The sequence below is a fragment of the Helianthus annuus genome, chromosome 9 (assembly GCF_002127325.2).
Source record: "Helianthus annuus cultivar XRQ/B chromosome 9, HanXRQr2.0-SUNRISE, whole genome shotgun sequence".
Classification (NCBI taxonomy): Eukaryota; Viridiplantae; Streptophyta; class Magnoliopsida; order Asterales; family Asteraceae; genus Helianthus; species Helianthus annuus.
Genome location: NC_035441.2, coordinates 70,640,204 through 70,662,412, shown reverse-complemented (window position 1 = coordinate 70,662,412; position 22,209 = coordinate 70,640,204). Strand labels below are relative to the sequence as shown.

Below are 22,209 nucleotides of genomic sequence, written 5' to 3'. Positions count from 1 at the left end.
CAAGCTGTCACACCCTAGCTTTGCGGAAGTGTGGTTAATTTGGTGTGACTTCTTAATACCATAGCTTAATCATAACAAAGCTATATGAATTTAAAAATATGCAAGAATCATCCATTAAGTTTAAAAAAAAAAAAACCAAATACCATAACATTGTTTTAACGGAAAACACCCTAACAACCATAATCTTGTTCAACAGACAATACAAACTCAAACATATCATAAACACAGTTTAAGGACTGTGACTTGTCCAGGAAAGAGTCACATTCCCTAAACCCCGGATGATCTTGGGAACTAGTGCAGCGGGAAAACGTGCCATACCGTGCCAGATCTTTTAATTCCCTGAAATACATGTAAGTTGAAAAGTCAACAATAATGTTGAGCGAGTTCATGTGTAAGTGAGTAAGTAAACATTTGTATTTATCAAAAATCCTGGTATGTAGCAAATAAGGAAAAAGAGATCACCAATGGTTTGCAAGGCCATTGATATGTGTGAAATGCAAGTAGGAAGGCTCAAACCTAGCAGATTTATGCGTCGGGTACAAAGTCATCCCAAGGTTCGTTATGTTGGGCCTGGGACTGGGCTCGCTACACCCAAATAGATCTATCACTCCTGCCCCTCGGTCCTACCCTGAGGACTAATGACCTCAAGTTTCCGCCTACCCATTCACATGATCTAAGTAACAAACCTCCTTACGCTAACCATACCATGTATAAACTTATTCATAATCATAGTAACATGTATTTCACCCCCGCAGTTTAGAAAACTGAAAATAGTTAAGAGAAAAGGGGGACATGAACTCACAGTCAGTGCGTCTCTACCAAGTACTCCGGGTATCTGCTGTGCGACGACCTACATGTACTAATTCTATTAGACAGATGGCCGTGCCTTAGCTTTATAGTTTAGGTTTTTGGGAAATAGTTAGACAACTATTTCGTGTTTACATTTTGCATGTACTTGGTAGTTAATCTCCTTCCCAAGGATGGGGGATTTAATACATGTGCGTTCAATTTATAATATTAAGTCTCACTTAATATATCTTCATTCCAAATATAAATATTTTTCTCAAAAATATTATATTTCCATTTCACATAATTTTTCCCCAAAAATAATACATTGATAAAATATACGTTCATAATCATTTCCGTATAATGCGTAAGTTACGTTTTAGTAATCGTGTGGTAATAATAATTACCGTTGTAACTTATATGTTTATCATGAAAGCGTTTGTATTATTTTGGATCTGTTATCTTTCGAAATATTATTTTTACTCTAAAATAATATTTGTGTATTTTCACAAAATAATCATAAACAGTGTTGTGAAAAATTATATTTACCAAATATATATTTATCACGTTTAGTTTTGTGAAAATCCCACCTCCGAATATTTGTAAATAAAGTCGTGGCGAAATATATTTTGAAAACATGTCGAAAATAATTCGAACACTTGTAAATAATTCTAAGTGTTAGGTTTTAGAAAAGTTTCGCCAGAGTTTCCTCTGTAACTGGAGGTGGCCACGCTTTCAAGCGTATCATTCTCTTTTACCAAATCATTTCAAGAACTTCTTGATTCAACCAAACAATTTCTGACACATCAAACTAGTCGACAAGCATGTAAATCGCATAATCACATGAACTTGTGGTTTTTCCGAAAACTATAGTGTAGATCCCGTTATATTTTGTGGATCTTTGTATAAAGTAACTCAATCTTGTAAAAACCTCGTTTTTAGAATAAATCCATCTTTACAACTTCCCATCATCTTTCACAAAGATTGTTATTTTGTCGGATCTTTCATTTCACAAGTGTTTATACGCTTGTGGTTTGTAAAAATCACACTTGTTAGTGTGTTATCCGTCTTTTAGAAAACATGATTTTCTCGACACTTGGTCCTTTGAAAATACCACTTGCAGATACGTAGATCCGCTAGTTTTAAACACTATTTTACAAGTAAAAATACTTTTACACAAGTTCATGTTTCTCGTGTGGTAGAGTTTCACCTTTTAACCCTTGTACCGTCCGAAACAAGCTTATGTCAAGATCCATGATCTTAACCAAACCGGGTTAAATGGTGATCCGAGCTACCACATCATAGATCGGGCCTCAATATTCACAACTTTCAAATACTACAACTTTTACACAAGTATTAAGTTTTTATCCAACAATATTCATGTTTTAGTAGCCTTTAAAGCTTCAAAAGATAAGTTTCCGCATTTTAACCGTTATAAATCTTATTAACCACCTTAGAATGATTCGAGTATTAGTTTCAAGTGTTATACCTCTAGCTCGGGGCTAGGGAAGAATCTATGCGAAAAGGTGGTGGATAAAAGCAAGATATCGAGGTCCTTTGCCTTCCGCTTGCGAGATCCCTAACTCTTGTATGATGTTGAAATGGAGAGATGAGAGCTCGAAAATGGTTGTAGTGAGGGAGGGGGTTCGGCCGAGAGGAAGCAAGGAGGGAGAGAGTGTGTGTATGGTGAGTTGTGGAGTGTGAAAGTCTCTAGTGTTTAGTGAGGTACTTATAGACAATTAGGGAAGGTTTAGTCCAATGGATTCAATGTTCCCTAGATATTATGCACAACAATATTTTAATCAAGTCTTGTACTCTTGTTGTCCCCTCTAGTTACGCCGATTACATGGGGGGGGTCTTGGTTCGATTTCAAGTAGATAGTTGGAGTTTAGTTACGTTAAACCAAGTTAGATTAGGGGTTAACTTAGTTAGTCACATGTTGTGCTTTAACGCGGGTGTTAGGGTATTCAGGGACCCTAACTGGCTCAGAAAAAGACCAATAATATTATTGTCAATATTTTTATGTTCCGGGTATAGTCCGGTTGTTCGGTTGGATAGTAATCCGTTAAAGTGCTTAAGTAAGCTTTTAAGTGTCGTAAATAATATTTTTAGTGACACAACTCATTCTGCAAAGTGTCAGGAATATTTTCCTCATGTTTTGGCACTTTATTAGTTAGCCAGAAGCTAGTATGTTAATAAAAGTGTTGTGTTTCGTGCTTAGAGTATGTTTTAGGCACATCCAGTCATTATATCTTATTCCTAGAGACGCAATTCTGCAACCCTTGTATCCCTACACTCACTATGGGTGTAGTAAAATAATTCTGGCTCATACAGGCCCTTAGAGGCAGTGTCTGCCTGATGCTGGCTTTATCAGCATGTTCAATAGGTTATCCGTTCTAATGCTACTGTGCTTTAGTGCATCATGTTTGTCACTAAGGTTCAACTTGTAAATAATGTAGTGACGGAAATCAAAGTATGATGCAGGAATACACAAGTACTAGAAATCAAGTAGCAGTTCGTCAGCAATTTCAGTTAAGCACAGTAATTAAGCAGCAATTAATTATTAATTAAATCGTACGGATACCTGGTTTAGTGAGGGTTGTCACACCGTCAAGACAACTGAAAATCATTTTAGGAATAATTTGATAAGTTTATTCTTATAGAATGACAACAATAAATAAAAACACTTAAATTCCTATTTTTGCGATTTTTAACGTGTACCGCGCAGCACAACGCGCATACTACCAAATACCGACAACGTAGCCAGTCGAGGCAATTGGTAATTATTTCAGTAATAATTTTAAGTGATTATTTTTATAGAATGATAAAAATAATTTAAAACGCATTAAAACGGGATTAAAATGCTAAATAAAATACCCGGTATCCAGTAAAATACAAGTTTATACTCTAATTTACATACATATATGTATGTATATATGATGAATGTGAGTGGGGTGAGAGGTGGCGGCCCATAGGGGCGCCCATCTATTCTTGATTCTTCCAATGTGACACTTGTAGGAACTAGAGAAATATGTGTAATGATTATAACTTTACATACCATCCATAATCACACCATAATCCAAGAAATATTTTCAAAAATCACTCTCTCTTCCTCTCTCATACACTGGGCTGAACACCCCTCTAAACAACCACATTCAACAATTTCAAACTATTTTCATGAAGATTCAAGGTTCTTTCAAGGTAATTTCAAGATAAAAAGGGTGTTTGGAAGTGATTTCTGTGACACCTGTGTCACTTCAACCATCAAACAAATACCGAACCAATGAAATATTGTATTTCATACTTGGGATTTGTAAAAATATGTGTATCATTTGCACATATCAATTCTTGTTCAATTTCGGGCTCTAAATCGCTTTCTAGAAGGTTATACGCGTACTGATGCGTAAATATAACTAGTTTAATGCAGCAAACACTCCGGAATAGTGACATAGGCTTAACATACCCTAAATAACCTTTACATAACTTAGAAATAGGTTTTGGAAGGTTTGGTGTGCCGAAATCAAGTTTATTCGCTTACAGGGACTAAATATGACAAACTGCGAAAGTATGCCAATTTGAACTGTAACGAACATTCCGGAACATGATCATAAGTTAAACACACCATAAATGTCCTTTACATAGCTTAGAAATAGGCTTTGAGGTGTTCGGTGTGCTAAAATAAACTTTCTAGTCATTCAGGGACTAAAAGCGTCAAAAAATGCATAAGTTTGCATTTTCGCGCATATCTTACGTTCTGAATACATCCGGACATCCAAAAATTTATGTAAGCATTAAAATATTTTATTTTAGTGTTTGGCATAAGAAAAATCCATTCGTCGCACAATTTAGATCGTTTTTCGCGCTTATGCGCATTCCGTCGTAATTAAGCAAACATCGCGATCGTACGACCAAACGAACCGACATCCGGCATATTTTTGAGCATGTTTCATGTCCATAATGTTTAGGCATCATTTTAGGGCCTTAAAGTTGGCTTATCGGGCTTTAAACGTGTCAAAAATGGACTGAAACATGTGCAGGGACCTATTCTGCCAATTCTGTTTGAAACTGCAGAAGGGAGGCTAGGTGTGACGCGAGGGTACCTAGGCGTCACGCGAGGCCCCCATCTGGGTAGAAAGTGGTTTCCAGCTATTTTCCAGCTTTTTTCCACCTTTGCACATGGTTTTTTGGGTTTTTATGGGCTGGTTTGGAGGCTCCAATGGTTTTCTAAAACTATGGGCTCGATGTGTACGGCTAGGATTGAATCTCGGATAACGAGGAACGATCTTAACGGTTCTACTACACCTATAAATACCCCTCACCATTCACATGCAAAACCCACTTGATTTCTTGAGATTTCTCTATGTTGGAATGCTAAACCACTTCATACCTGAGAATACTTGGGAAATCAAAGCTTGCGGGGACCCTTTGTAAGTATTCCTTCGTTCTTTTCATTCGTTTTTATCGTAAAAGTCAAACTGCGTTTGACTTTCTGCATTGACCAGTTTATGGTCAATGCAAAGTTCGTTTGAACTTCATAACGTGAGCGTAATCACCATGGTTATAGTCCCTAGTGACTATACCTACTGATTACCACGTTATCTAGGCTCAGTGACGAGTCGTAGTTTCGGCCAAAATGCGTTTTCTCGCGTAGTTTGTAACCAAACTACTCTAGGGTATTAAAACCATTTGTTTTAATACCAAACCTGTTTTCTAACTTTACTAAACATGTTCTAGCATGTTTAGCTCGTCACTTTTAGATTTGTGCTTGTCTAGGGTCGTAAGGTAAGCAATCTAAACAATCGCTTATACTTTCGAACCCGACCCATTTGGTCGATCTTTAGGATCCAACCAAATACTTTAGGTGACCATAGTTGTATAGGGAATAACCTTCCGAGGTTATACCTTATGGTCACGTCGTTTAAGTAGTTGTATGATAAGTAGTTCCTATGCCTTAGGAAAATTACCAAAATACCCTTTTTACGCATAAATTCATTTTAAGCATATGTAACCTAAATTTTGACATCTAAACTGATTAGGTAACTATATTAGACATGTTAAGGCATATGTTACTTTTCATAGGACTAGTTAAACGGTCTGAATGCGTTTTACGCAAACCACGCGTTAAAGTAGCATAAGCTACCTAAACGGGTCGTAATGGGTCGTAAGCACTTAGGTTAGGTTTCGTTTTAGTAGGTAGGCTTTGTTAAACCATATTACATAAAGTTCCCACACTTATTTGGTTTACGAACCCTTGTACTACCCGATCCTCCGATAGGTCCGGTTATTTATGTAGTTATCTATATAGGGTGCCGTTTGATTCCGTGATCCCTCTAGCTTTGCTTGGTTGTTGTTCAAGACTTCTAAGCACCCTCAAATGAGTACATAGTCCCCTCTTTTACCATTTTTCAAATGTTTTGGGGTGAAACACATGTGCCTACTTGTTACTTTCGTGCTTTCCATGTTTTCATATCATATACTTGCTATGTTCGCTAGTACACTATTAGTACATGATTTCATTATGTTTTTGCTATGTATGTCCTTTGTTGCATACTTAGTACATTTGATTTACATTACATTTCACGCTATGTATGTCCATTTAGTGCATACCTAGTGCATTGTTTTACATCACATGCTATGTATGTTCATCATACTTAGTACTTTCACATCACATCACATGCTTACATTTGGTATAACATTTGGTTTGTTTAACGGTTCTTTATTACATTCATTAACATTAGCTACGCCGCTCGGTAGTAAGTAATGGTACCATAGAACTTGACAAATCCCGTTCCTAAAATCCTAGGTTTGTTTGGATGGATGGAATGACCGAATCCGAATACATTTCTTTTAATAACTTTTACTCTAAGGTTATCCTGCTGTCTCAAGGCTTGAATGTATGCGTTTCACAATACCACATAAGTGTTTGTATCAGTATATCATGCATTTCCACAAAACATAACTTTGATTTAAACTAAGTTTTACCTCAATACTTTGTTTTGTGCATTTTACCTATGGTTTAGTTAATGCATTTCACTAGCCATACTTCTGATTTATTTTACAAAACATAACTTTTGATTTATTTCAAATACTTGTTTTGTTCATTTTTACTCATGGTTTAAGTAGTCTCATTTTTACTTACCATATATAACTTTTGTTTACACATTACATGACTTACGCTTAACTTGGGTAATTGACTTTTGGTTTAAACATGAACATTATACATTGGTGGTTTGATTGGGTAAAGTGATTTAAGTAACGAGGCGTGTGTAATATGATACAAGCATGGTGGATACGCCGCTGGTACTTCCTATATATAAGTGTTTGTATGATATTACATATCGCAGCGTTGTTTAAATCATTTCAGTTTAGACATATAACATATTTTTCACAAGACATTGTTTTACAAACAACTTATTTTATACAAACTCATTTTTACTTGGTTATTCATTTAACCTTACATTACTCTTTTACATATCATCTACCTTATTATCGCTTTTCAAACATTTTATAAATGCAAACACTTAAACTGGATTCATGACAAGTTTTCATTAAACGTTTTCTTAAACCTAAGTCATGAATCCTATTTTCACAAAACCTATGTACTCGCCGGCATTTTTATGCTGATATATTTTCACATGTGTTTCAGGTACAATAGTTGATGAAATTTGATGATGATATTGATGCATGCTCACGTAGGATTGGACGAGGCCTTAGTGACATTAAAAGATGCAAGACTAGTTAAATTTTGTATTACTTCTTTGTTTGTTAAGACATTGTAACTCTTAAATCAATAAAACAACATTTCAATTTCCCATGTGTTATGAAACAATGATTCTGTTACAACACTCCCCGACGATTCTGCCAAGTTTTGTTGTTTTACTTGGTCGGGGTGTGACAATTTCAAGCAAGAACAACCTCCATCTCATCATCTATTCTCAAAAACCCATCTAAAATCTTGAAGGTATAAAGTTCATTTCACAAATCTTGTTTTGATTCTTGATGATCTAAAATAATGATGGAAGTTTCTCTTGTTTTTAGATTTAAACACTAACTTGAAAACAAACGACAAATGGGTTTTTAAAGAGATTTAAAAATGGATGTATGTACATATGTGTGTGGCCGTAACTTGTATATATATATGGGCATTTAGTTGTGTTTTGATTTTGTTAAATGATTCTTACTTGATTTGATTATGAAAAGATGATTACATGCATGTGTTGTAAAAGAGTCATAAAAGAAAGTTCTTGAAAAGGTTCCATGATGTGAAGTAGATGTGTTAAAAAGTGAGGTTTTGGAAGTTTATGCATGTGTATATGTGTGTATGTCGTGTATGTATGTATGTATATGTAAGTGTATACACTAAAATTTTGTCATATGTAAATAAAGATAGAATGATGCATTTATGTGAAATGATCTAATGATTGTGAGATGAACATGTTATGATTTATAAGAACATGAAGTAAATGTATCCTTAGATGCATTTAAGGTTATGTAAGATGATGATGATATGATATATATGCATTAAGTGCTTGTACATAGTCATGCATGTGGGTGTATGTACATAAAATGATGGATAAATGATGTTAAGATAAAAATAGTTTTAGATCAGATTATAAACTTTAAAATAAAGTTATTTTGAAGTGTTTAATGATATGTAACTTTGTCATAATGTCTGCTAGTTTTGTAAGTGGTACTTGGTGCATTAAAAGTTGAAAAATATGTGAAACCGCATGAGTTATGTGACTTAAATAAAAACTGCACTAATCTGAATATAATCACTATCTTAATCATTAAATAACATGTATTGTGTTAAAATATCAAGTCATTTCGAGTTGGGATGGTTACGGTAACATTTAACGCAAAACTATGCGTTAAAACGGTCAAAACTCGGCTTTTCGGATGATTTTTATAAAACAGATTTAGATCAGTAAATAAACTAATATTTTTAGTTTAAAAATAAGTATTTCAACTAATTTCAAGCTTACTTGGTGTTCGGTTTGTCATACGTGACTTCCGACGCCCAAAAACGTTACCGAATCGCTAACATACGCATTTTTCAGTGAACATTAGTATGGGTGAATTTTGAGTAAATCTTTTGTGATAAAATGTGATAAGTGATTTTGACATATAAATGTGATAATATGTGAAGTGTAAAGCTAATAATAGGAAATTTAGATTCTTGCATGTATGCACGTACGTATTGTGCGGTAAAAACGGTAAAAGTGCGTTAAATGTGTAACTTATTTGTCGAGCATGAAATTTGATATATATAGGATATTTCATGTGTATTAGCTTTGAAAATGACAAAGTAGATAAATTAACAAGATTTCGTGAGTCTCGGTGTTAAATTATATGAACGTTTGTGTTTAAATACTATGACGTGTAAATCGTAGGTATATCACGTATAAACGGGAGAGTTAAGGGAATTACACAATAATGGTCACCAATAAAATCGTTCAGAACGCAAAATCATAATAAATATATAAATATATATGGACTCATATATACATATATTTTATCGAGCCAACATAATAAAAAATGACAACTTTTTGAGAAAATCTCAAAGTTATGTGATAATTCTAAGAAACTAAGAAACTTAGGATTTTTGTGATTAAATGTTGTTTTGATTTAGAATTGTTCCCATATTAGGATGTATATAATCAAATTCTGGGATTGCGGTATTAAAATACGCACCCAAAGGTGAGTGTCACTAAACCCCTCTTTTTACTGTTTTATATATATTTTGGGGGTGGAACACGTTGTTAAAAATGTTTAATAATGTTTTCGAAATAAAACATACCTTTTAATATAAAATATATATATTTTCGCTGAAAATATATGAATTTGATAAGTCACACGTTTCGGAGTAAAACGATTTTGAAGAATGAATATAGTAAGTGTGGTATTTCTTAAGAGAAATGAGACCGTACGAAATGGCAATGAATTCCGGACTGAATCTCAACACTTGAGTGCCAGGGGAATTCGTAAGTCGTAGTATATTAAATTGTCATATTAGTAGGATATATATATATTGTACGTGAGGCAGACATCTTATTGTTCTTCGAGAAAGAACCCTGCGCCCATGATGTCGTTTAATCAGTTAAGTATGGTACACAAGGAATTGTTGGTAGATCTATCGGGTTGACAACCCCATCGTGACCGGTCCCCCCGAGTCAATGTCAAACGACGAATTAAGATTCTGTTTATTGTCTAGCATTGATTATCCCTACATGGTTAATATATAGTTCGTATATTAGAGAACTTGGCATACAGCTTTTCTTCCTTCAGCAACTCCCAATTCTTTATTGCTTCGATCTTAGATGGATCTACATGTATACCTTTCTCATTTATGACATGTCCGAGAAAATGAACTTCTCGAATCCAAAACTCACATTTAGAGAACTTGGCATACAGCTTCTCTTCCTTCAGCAACTCCAAAATTAACCTCAAATGATGCTCATGATCTTCTTTGGTTCGTGAATAAATAATTATATCGTCGATGAATACTATCACGAATTTGTCCAAGGAGGGTTTGCATACCCTGTTCATGAGATCCATGAACACAGCTGGCGCATTAGTTAGACCGAAGGGCATGACCTGGAATTCATAATGGCCTTGTCGTGTTTGAAAGGCTGTCTTTGGAATGTCTTCGACAACAACATTCAACTGATGATAGCCTGAACGCAGATCTATCTTCGAGTAGTAGCTGGATCCCTGAAGCTGGTCAAACAAATCATCAATCCTCGGAAAAGGATACCGATTCTTGATAGTTAACTTGTTCAGCTCCCTGTAATCTATACACATCCTAAAGGATCCATCTTTCTTCTTCACGAACAGAACAGGCGCACTCCAAGGAAAAAAACTCGGTCGAATGAAACCTTTGTCTAGTAGCTCTTGAAGTTGGTTCGACATTTCTTTCATTTTAGATGGTGCTAATCTATAAGGAGATTTTGCAATTGGTGCAGCACCAGGTACCAGATCGATTCGGAACTCGATCTGTCTCGCAGGGGGTAATCCAGGTAATTCTTCAGGAAAAACTTCTGGATAATCACGAACAATAGGAATCTCCTCGATCTTCCTACATTCAGCCTTTGTATCCATCACGTTAACTAAGAATGCAGGATAACCTTTCCGCAACATCTTGTGCATTTTCGTAACACTGACAACACTCGACACACGACTCGAACGATCTCCCTAGATAACTATCACTTCACCACCATCGGAACGAGGTATCTGCACTTGCTTCTTCGAGCAAACAATCTCTGCTTTGTTCTTGGACAGTCAGTCCATTCCCACAGCTACGTCGAAGCTTCCCAATTCCACTGGTAGTAAATCAGTACTATATTTACGATCGCCTAACTGAATACTACAGTCGCGTACGACTTCGCTAGTCTCTATCAGTTTACCATTTGCTAGTTCTATCGAGTACTTCTTATTCAGCTTACTTGTAGGTGAACACAAGAATGGTTCAAAGTTTTTCGAGACAAAACTCAAGTCACCCCAGTATCAAAAAGTACAAACGCAGAATGGTTATTGATCAAAAACATACCAGTGACAACAGCAGGATCGTCACGTGCCTTCCCAGCGTTTAGCTCGAACGCTCTACCTCTGGCATTCTGACCTCCCGCCTTAGGACAATCCTTCTTGAAATGTCCTTGTTCCCCGCAATGGAAGCATCCTTCAAGCTTCGTTCCCTCCGTAGTATATTTGGCAAAGCATTCGTGGGTAGCATGCCCATCTCGTCCGCATCGGTTACATTTCTTCTGTCCTTCTTCGCGAGTCTTTCTCTCAGACCCACCTCGACTATCTCTGGTGCCATCCCTTCTAGTACCACTAGTACTTGCTGCATATGCCTTCTTCGAACTACGTTTCCTGTCGCGCTTCTCTTCAGTTTCCTTCCTCGAGCTCTCGGACTTGCGCTTCTTCGTAACTTCTATCTTGGTCTCAGAACACCCCGACCGTTCAGATTTCGTGTCTGCTTTAGCCTTGCCCGATAACTTCCCGGTTTCCTCCTTTTTATCAAGACTACCTTTGCGAGCAGCGTCATCGGCTAATGATTTTGTCAATATAGTAGCCTCTAGATAGGTGGTAGGTTTCGCGGATGTAACCATACTGCGAATTCGTGGCGACAATCCCTAGATATACCTCTCTACCTTTACATATTCAGGAGTAACCATTCGTGCAACTAACCTCACCAAGTCGTTAAAACGAGAGGTGTAAGCTCTGACATTCAGACCTTCCATGGTTAGGTTCCAGAAGTCTGTCTCGATTTTCTGAATTTCACTGCGCGGGCAGTACTCTTTCAGGAGCATCTCTTTAAGTTTGTTCAAGGTCAGACCGTAGGCAGCGTCTTCACCCAAAATTTGAACTTGCGAGTTCCACCAGGACAGTGCTTCATCAAGAAAAGAGCAAGAAGCATATCTCACCCATTGATCAGCAGCACAACCACTGATTGCCATGATAGATTCCATCTTCTCAATCCATCGGGTGATATCTAAGGGTCCTTCAGCACTGGTAAATGATCGTGGGTTACAGCCTTGGAAGGTTTTATATGTACATCCGTGCGCTACTCAATAATGTTAATAGAAATCAGGAATTCATTCCAATGATAACATAACATATGAACTACTAAAACTTTCCGATCACATTTTACCTGGAGGATTTCCATTATGTGCCCCACCAAAACCTTGCCCGTGTGCACCACGTCCACGTCCCTGACCATCATTTTGGTTAACATTGAGCTGTTCCATGGCAGTATTAACGTGTTGGGCTATGAGTTGAGCCAACTCTTCCGGTGTGGTAGGTAATCTAGTACCCTGTCTAGCTTTTGGCGGCATTTCGTCGTTTCTATTATCATAACAATAATATCCACATAAGACGATAACCAAAAATAATTCAATCATTAAATGTTAGTGGACCAAACATTGCGCATGTACAATATCCACATTTTAATGAGAAAATTTTAAACCAAAAGTACATCATTGGTATTTATTATAGAAATTATTTAAACTCGTTTTTAGTACAAAGACTATTCTTGGCATGTCTACATCGACACCCATAAACAAGTTCGCACAAAATTCCCAAATAATATCCAAAATGAAACTGGCACGCAGGCCGCAAACAAAAATAACATCAAAAAGAAATGTCTAACAGTACAACCCATCAAGCAACAAAACAAACAAATGGACAAACAACTATCATCGTTGCCTCAAACCTAAATCCACTACCCTCCAATGCATACCATCTCTCGCGTTGTCGTCTATAACCTTCAACTCCTCGTGGTCGTCCATCTGTCCCTCAAGATACTTTACCTTTCCTTTGGCTATGTCTAGGTCTTTGCGCAAGGCAGCAAGCTGTCGATCACAATGGCAATATCGATCTACTCTATCTCCAGCAGGCCTAATCCTCTTCCTACGACGATAATAAACTTACAGCGGCTTAGAAGAAGTGCGTGACTCTAAAACAGGCAAAGAAGGCTCAGACAAAACAAGCGGAGGGATCTCAGTAGCAGGCTCAATCGCTGCAGCAGGTGGGACGACTGATGGCTCTAAGGATCGAGTCGTGACGATAGTGGCGTCCACCACTGGTGTGATGCTAGAAGATCCTCCGACAGTAGGGACACTCCTGATCACGTCATCGATAACTGGTACAGTGCCAGATGATCGTCCCGTCTCATGGATTGAGAGAGGTACATCATCATCATCATCATCATCATCTATCCACCCGTTGCTAGTGAAAGCGCATCGGTGGTCTCCCTGGCTGGAAAAAGCAGCAGGATTGACGTGGAAAGATGAGGTAAGATCGGTAGTACCAACCATCTGTGGAGTCGTGATAGGTGTCTCTGGCAGCGTAGGTCTGGGTGAAGTCTCGAAATCTGGCTCGTAACCTGAGTCGTGGATCTTGATGACCTCGTGTTCGTGCGACATCTGTGACACACATATAACCGTACAAGTAAGTGCGTAATCAACATAAACAGTAACAAATAAGGTCAAATAAACAGAAAATCACGTATGCACATAAAACACATAATGGTTTTCATACATGATAAAATACTTTCTATATTTATTTAAAAAAAAATCTTGGCTTAGAGAATTTTGGACTTTACATTTCAAAATTCTCCGGTTGAAGTCTAGTGTTTTCCCTAAAACATCTAGTTCACTAACAACCAATGGCTCTGATACCAACTTCTGTCACACCCCAAAAACGTTGCAGGGGAATATAAAACATAGTGGTGACGGAAGTTGGTGCCCATTTATACCTTGTCGGACGATGCACTCATTTGTTGGACATTTTGACATGTTTTAAAACATAAGTAATAAACATTACATATTAAAGGTCACGACACAACCACATAAGTTAAGTTGTTTTGATCCTCGCGGATCTTATTATAAACGTCCCAGATAGTTTAAAAGTTGTCCAACATATTTAAACATAACAACATGCATCATCAAACACAAGATACGCCATGATTTCCCGAAGCCGAACTCAAGTACCTGTAGAACACGTTAAAATCAAGTGTCAACACAAAGGAAGGTGAGTTCACATATTCGTTTATTAACAAATTTTATTCCAAGGAAAACTTTCTGTTTAGGTGTTTATTTGAAAACATCCATATAATTTTTTGAAAGTCCATTTTACTTCCTAAATAAAATCCATGGGCCTTCCGTCGCAGTTTCAAGAACCCGACAATATTGTTACTACCCAGGTTTTGTATATTAAATTATCGCGTTAATTTTCAGACTCGTAAAGTTAGCTAGACGATACGAACTATATATTAACCAGGCAGGGATAATCAATGCTAGACAATAAACAGAATCAAAATTCGTCGCTTGACTTGACCCGGGGCGATCGGTCACGACGGGGTTGTCAACCCGATAGATCTACCAACAATTCCTCGCGTACATTACTTAAATGATTAAACGACATCATGGGCGCAAGGTTCTTTCTGGAAGAACAACATGATGTCTGCCTCACGTACAATATATATATATATATATATATATATATATATATATCCTATCAATATGACAATTTAATACACGATGTTGTACGAATCCCCTGATCCCCTCCCTTGAGATCAGGCCGGCATTCGTCCCAACTTTACGGTCTATTTCTCTTCGGAAACACCGTACCAACTACATGGTCGTTTTTCCCCCAAACACCGTGCATAATCCCGTTTCTACCCGAAACGTATTTATTCTCCAAAACCATTTCATCCCGAAATATATATAATTCCCAAAAATCCATATATTTTCAATGAAAATATATAATTTATATCAAAAGGTATGTTTTATTTCCAAAAACATTAATAAACCCTTTTTAGCGTGTTCTACCCTCAAAATATATATAAAACAGTAAAAAAGAGGGGTTTAGTGACACTCACCTTTGGGTGCGTATTTTTAAATAGCGCAATCCCAGAGATTGATTTCTACACGTCCTATTATATATATATATATAGGAATGATTTTAAATCAATAACACAAAAATCCTAAGTTTCTCTGTTTTCTTAGAATTATCATATAACTTTAGGATTATGTTGGCTCGTTAATATATACATGGGTTCATATATATATATATATATATATATATATATATATATATATATATATATATATATATATATATATATATATTATGATTTTGCGACTTGAACGATTTTATTGGTGACCATTGTTGTGTAAATCCGTTAATTCTCTCCCGTTTATACGCAATATATCTATGATTTGCGCGTCGTAATATATATACATAAAAGTTCATATAATTTAACACCGTAACATGTGAAATATTGTTAACTTATCTATTTTGTCATTTTTAAAGCAATTATACATAAAATATCTCATATGTAGCAAATTTCATGCTCGACAAACAAGTTACACATTTAACGCAATTTTTACCGTTTCTAACGCACAAAACGCACAAGTATACATGCATAGTCTAAATTTCCCACTATTAAGTTAACACTTAACATTTTATCACATTTACCTGTTTAAATAACTTAACATATTTTATCATATATGGTTCACTCAAAATTTACCCATACTAGTGTTTATCGAAAAAATGCGTATTTTAGCGATTCGGTAAGGTTTTCGGGCGTCGGAAGTCACGTATGACCAACCAAACACCAAGTAAACTTAAAATTAGTTAAAATACTTATTTTTAAACTAAAAACATTAGTTTATTTACTGATCTAAATCAGTTTTACAAAAATCACTCGAAAAGCCGATTTTTGACCGTTTTAACGCATAGTTTTGCGTTAAACGTTACTATAACCATCCCAACTCGAAACAATTCGATATTTTAACACAATACATGTTATTTAATGATTAAAATAATAGTTATAATCAGATTAATGCAGTTTTTGTATATGTCACATAAATCATGCGATTTCACTTATTTTACAACTTTTAATGCACAATGTACAACATGCAAAGCTAGCAAACATTATGACAAAGTTATAAGTCACTAAACACTTTAAAAGAACTTCATTTTAGTGTTTATAATCTGCTCATAACTGATTTTTACTCAATCACACTCAAATCATCTTTTTAAGATCATATATCATCATGCATGTCTAAGTATATGCATCTAGTATGCTCATATCATAATTTTATCATCTAATATGATCTTAATACATCAAAATCTCACTAACATCTTATTCTTTCAAATATCATACATAACACCTTAGATCCTCCAATCATTTATGTTCATTCGTACTCAAATCTTTCACTTTTATCATTACACATCAACTTTAACACACATGCATACACATATGCATACATATATACAGATTACATACACACACAAACTTACAAAATTTCACTTTTTAATATATCGCTTTCAAATCTCTAATCACTTTAGAACACTCTTATTTGACAACTAACACTTTCTTTAATCATCTTATTTTTCAAGAAATCAAACAACCAAGAAATCTTTTATCAAAAATTTGAATTACAATATACACATATATACACACCATTCTCGGCCATATATACATACATGCATACACCCATTTTTATTTTATTCAAAACTCATTTGTTTGAAATTTTCAAGTTTATGTTTAGATTTCAAGAATCAAGAGAAACTTTTACTATCTTCTTTATCATTATGAATCAAGAATCATGTTGAATGGAATATATTATACCTTCAAGATTTTAGATGGGTTTTTTATAGAAGATGATGATGATGATATGGGTCTTGTTCTTGATTGAAATCACTCCCAAACTTCTTTATGAGCTTCAAATCACCAAGTAAAGACCTTGATTCTTCATGATTTGGATTTGAAAATGAAATGTTGAAGTGGGAAGGGGTATTTAGCCGTGAGCTTGAAGGGGAGAGAGAGTGAAAAGATTTTGAATCTTGTCTTGGAATATGGATGTATATGGTGCATGCATCCATGGATTAATCATCCCCACCATTTTTCAAGAATAGACAAGTGTCCAAATTCCATCATTCAAGAGACTGTGGCAGCCCACATTGCCGCCCACATGTTCCCCCTCTCACGAATATATATATATATATATATATATATATATATACACATACACATATTATATGTAATTTGTGTCACACCCCCAGAATCCACCTGCGGAGTATCACCGCTTGGGAGCATGACTGACCAGGATCAAGCCACCAATCATATTGAACATGTAATTAATATTAAGTAAAATAAATGTAAACCATCCATCCAATACGATAGGTGTTCAAAACATAACCATAGTTTCAAAGTGTAGCGGAAGCATAGTAAATAATCCAACAATAGTTAATAGTTTTAAATGTCATAATAGTTCAACGTAGAAACCACGATCCTTGTCCACAACGACCCGCTTCTCCAGTGCAAGCTCCAAGTACCTAACGATCTGCAAGGCATGTAACAGAATGATCAACAAACTAGTTGAGCGAGTTCACAGTAAGTAAATGCGTAACAGTAAGTAACGGGTGGCTCTACAGGGCCATTAGTAAGTTATACAGGTGGGGGCTTCCCATGTTATGTGACCACTAGACTATTCGTATCATCCCTGTTCTTCGTCCGAGAACAGTAGCGCGTATGGGGTGTGCGTAGGTTTTACGCACGTATCCTTCATAACCGAGGATAGAAGTAAGTAATGCGTACACGTAGGTTTTACGTGCGTGCCTGACATCCGAGGCAGTAATTGGCATGTGACCACGTAGGTGTTATCCCAACCTACGGAACCGTCCTGACATCCGAGGACCATGATAGGTGATAGTCTAGGAAAAGCATATATACGTTCTTAGTCAATGATAACCTTTAACCCATTCCCACGACCCGGGAATCCCATGCCTTAGTAGAAGTGTGAACTCACCTTGGTTTGCTCGGTATGCTAGGTTATGCACTCACAAGTAATTAATCACGTCCTATTGTATGCACGTATAACAAATCAGCTCATGTTCGCAATGATACGCATGCAATCTAATGTCACATAGTGCTTGATAGCCAATATGATGCATCAATCATGTATCACATAACAGTCAGTTTGCATATCGGCACAACACGTATCATTTCACATTTATTCATCAGCTAGTGTACACGAATACAAATGTTAACATTCATCACCAAGCATGGCATGCCAAATAAATCAAGCATACATTCCATCATTCAAAGTATGTTTATAACCCCCCATTATCTTTCGACCCAACTGTTATCTTTCGACACAACAGTTATCTTTCGGACCAATTGTTATGTTTCGAACCAAATGTCATCTTTCGACCAAATGTCATCTTTCGACCACGCTGTTATCTTTCGGTCAACATAACTATGTTTCGGTCAATGCTATCCTTCGGTCAACACTACTATGGTTCGAAGGACAAGTATCTTTCGGTCACAACAACTATGTTTCGACTAACAAGTATCTTTCGGTCACAACTATGTTTCGAATAACTAATATCTTTCGGTCACAACTATGTTTCGAATAACTAATATCTTTCGATAAATATCAGTTACGTTTACTCAAAGTTTCCAAGTTTATCCGTGATTATCAATTAACACAAATTCAAGTATTCGGTTACCTCAGAATCGATCAAACAGGGAGTTTCATATTAAACCTCATGAACCCTAATTTAACCACATGAACAATAATAACACTTAATCATATTATGTTCCGGTTCCATGAACAATAAAAATTCCGAATTGCATAATATCACAGCCGATCCACAAAACATTATCATTAAACATCATCACAACAGATCCGATTAACATACACATCCGATTAACATCCATATCCGATTAACATACATATCCGGTTAACATACAAACAACATATTGCAAGACAATTGATAAATCATGAAATCATATACACTCAAAGCATCATCTATTAACATAAACAACATCACACACTAACCGGGAAATCTGAATTACGGAACGAGATCTTCGAACAGAGAATGGGTCTGCTATGCCGTCACACACACACAATGGAACTAGGGTTTTTGAAATAACTGTCGACTTACATGCATTCACGTATATAAAACGTATCACAGGAATGGGCCAAGCCCATTAGAAAGACTGGGCCGAAAGATGTCGAAGGATCCTATCTTTGCTCGAAGGATAGAGTCCTTGGTCGAAGGATATGTTTCGCGATCCTTCGAACCGAAAGTTGATCCTTCGAATCGAAGGTTATCTTTCGTGATCCTTCGATCTGTAAGTCATGTTTCGTGATCCTTCGAAGGTTGGACCTATCCTTCGAAGGATCTTTGTGTTTCACACTAACAAGTTCACACATTTGACAAGTTTCACAAATACAACCAAACAATCAAACCATAAATAACTTCATGGCAATCAATACATGATCGTGCAATAAATACGAAATAGAAATTTTGGAAATTTGAGTTGTCACATTATCCCCAACTTAAAAGAAATTTCGTCCCGAAATTTGGTACGCACTCACTGAGGAAGCTGGGTAAGTTACATCGTTCACTGGTTTTCCTGGGGTGTCACATTATCCCCCCGTTGATTTGGAATTTCGTCCCGAAATTCAGTAGTAGTAGCTTCAGCCTCAGAAGTGGATGCATTGGTTTCGAATAGCTGGGGGTACTTTTCTTTCATCTGGTCTTCGCGTTCCCAGGTATACTCTGGGCCACGCTGGGAGTTCCAACGAACTCGAACAAGAGGGATTCTCTTGTGTTTGAGGACCTTAACATCCCGGTCCGTGATTTCAATTGGTTCCTCGACGAACTGCAACCGCTCGTCGATAGTGAGTTCCTTAAAAGGAATGATGAGGGTTTCATCTGATAAGCACTTCTTTAAGTTCGACACATGAAAGACATTGTGAACTGCTCCGAGTTCAGCTGGTAAGTTCAACTTGTAGGCTACTTTGCCAATCTTTTCTAAGATTTCGAATGGTCCGACGTACCGCGGATTCAGTTTGCCCCTTTTGCCAAAACGTACCACACCCTTCCAGGGTGAAACTTTCAATAAAACCCGGTCCCCGACCTCAAATTCCAATGGCTTTCTACGCTTGTCCGCGTAGGCCTTCTGACGGTCGCGTGCTGCCGCCATGCGTTGTCGTATCTGCGCAATCTTTTCTGTGGCGTCCACTACAATCTCTGGACCCGTAATTTGACTATCCCCCACCTCTGCCCAACAGAGAGGTGACCGGCATTTACGTCCGTACAATGCCTCGAATGGAGCGGCTTGAATGCTGGTATGATAGCTGTTATTGTATGAAAACTCCACTAAAGGGAGGTGCTTTTCCCAGCCGTTGCCGAAATCGATGACACACGCTCGAAGCATGTCTTCTAGAGTTTGGATAGTTCGCTCAGACTGCCCATCCGTTTGAGGATGATATGCTGTGCTCATGTCTAATCGTGAGCCGAAGGATTTGTGCATCGCTTGCCAAAGCTCTGACGTGAATCGTGCATCGCGATCCGAAATAATAGAGGTGGGCACTCCGTGCCTCGAAACAACTTCTTTAAAATAGACGTCTGCGAGAGTGGAGAACTTGTCCGTTTCCTTGATCGGCAGGAAGTGTGCAGACTTGGTGAGTCGATCAACTATGACCCATATTGTATCGTTCCCACGCTGAGATCTAGGTAGACCTGTAACAAAATCCATGGAAATTTCTTCCCATTTCCATTGCGGTATCTTAGGCTGCTGAAGTAGACCAGCTGGTTTCTGATATTCAACCTTGACTCTCGCACAGGTTAAGCATTTTCCAACGTACGTAGCGATGTGAGCCTTCATACTAGGCCACCAATAAGTAGTGCTGATGTCGTGGTACATTTTATCCGACCCTGGATGTACCGAATAGCGAGACTTGTGAGCTTCATCCATTACAAGTTCGCGTAGACCGCCATAAAGTGGGACCCAAATACGCCCCGTTACATAGTAGGCGCCGTCTTCCTTTTGTTCCATGCGTTGCCTTGAGCCGCGTAAGGCTTCAGCTTTGACGTTTTCGGGTTTCAGTGCTTCTAACTGAGCAGCTCGTATCTGTGCAGGAAGACTGGACAGAATAGTAAGCTGTAGCGCTCGCACGCGCTTAGGTAGAGTGTCTTTCCGACTGAGGGCATCAGCCACAACATTGGCCTTGCCTGGATGATACTTGATGGCGCATTCATAGTCGTTTAGAAGTTCAACCCATCTCCGTTGACGCATATTCAAATCCTTCTGCTTAAGAATATGCTCGAGACTCCTGTGATCGGTGTAAATCGTGCACTTGGTACCGTACAGGTAGTGTCGCCATATCTTAAGCGCGAAAACAACAGCTCCCAGCTCTAAATCGTGCGTCGTGTAGTTCCGTTCATGAACCTTGAGTTGCCGCGAAGCGTAGGCAATAACTTTATCCCGCTGCATCAATACACAACCAAGCCCCTGTATCGATGCGTCACAATAAACCACGAAGTCATCCGTGCCCTCTGGCAATGAGAGAATAGGTGCGCTGCAAAGCCTATCCTTTAAGTACTGAAAAGCGGTCTCTTGCGTATTACCCCATCTGTAAACGACACCTTTCTGTGTTAGCATGGTAAGTGGTTGCGCGATCTTTGAGAAGTCTTTAATAAATCGCCTGTAGTAACCCGCCAAACCCAAGAATTGGCGTATTTCTGTCGGTGTACGTGGTGCTGGCCAGTTTCTGATCGAATCAACCTTGGATGGATCGACATGAATCCCATCCTTGTTCACCACATGGCCTAAGAAGTGGACTTCACGAAGCCAGAAGTCGCATTTTGAAAACTTTGCGTACAGTTGCTCCTTTCGAAGAAGTTCCAAGATAAGACGTAGGTGTCGCTCGTGCTCTTCCTGACTCTTGGAGTAAATCAGGATGTCGTCGATGAAAACAATGACGAACTTGTCGAGATAGGGTTTGCACACCCTGTTCATAAGATCCATGAAGACTGCAGGCGCGTTCGTAAGCCCGAATGGCATGACAAGAAACTCGTAATGACCGTAGCGAGTTCTGAAAGCGGTTTTGGAGA

General features: G+C 37.5%; 1 protein-coding gene across 1 annotated transcript; it reads right to left on the bottom strand.

Annotated features, from left to right (window-relative positions):
- Positions 1 to 11,276: 11,276 nt before the first annotated feature.
- Positions 11,277 to 11,897, bottom strand: LOC110875660 (DNA-binding protein HEXBP-like). Its single transcript, XM_022123860.1, has one exon. It carries the CDS (start codon positions 11,895 to 11,897, stop codon positions 11,277 to 11,279), a length of 621 nt encoding a protein of 206 aa, XP_021979552.1.
- Positions 11,898 to 22,209: the final 10,312 nt, after the last annotated feature.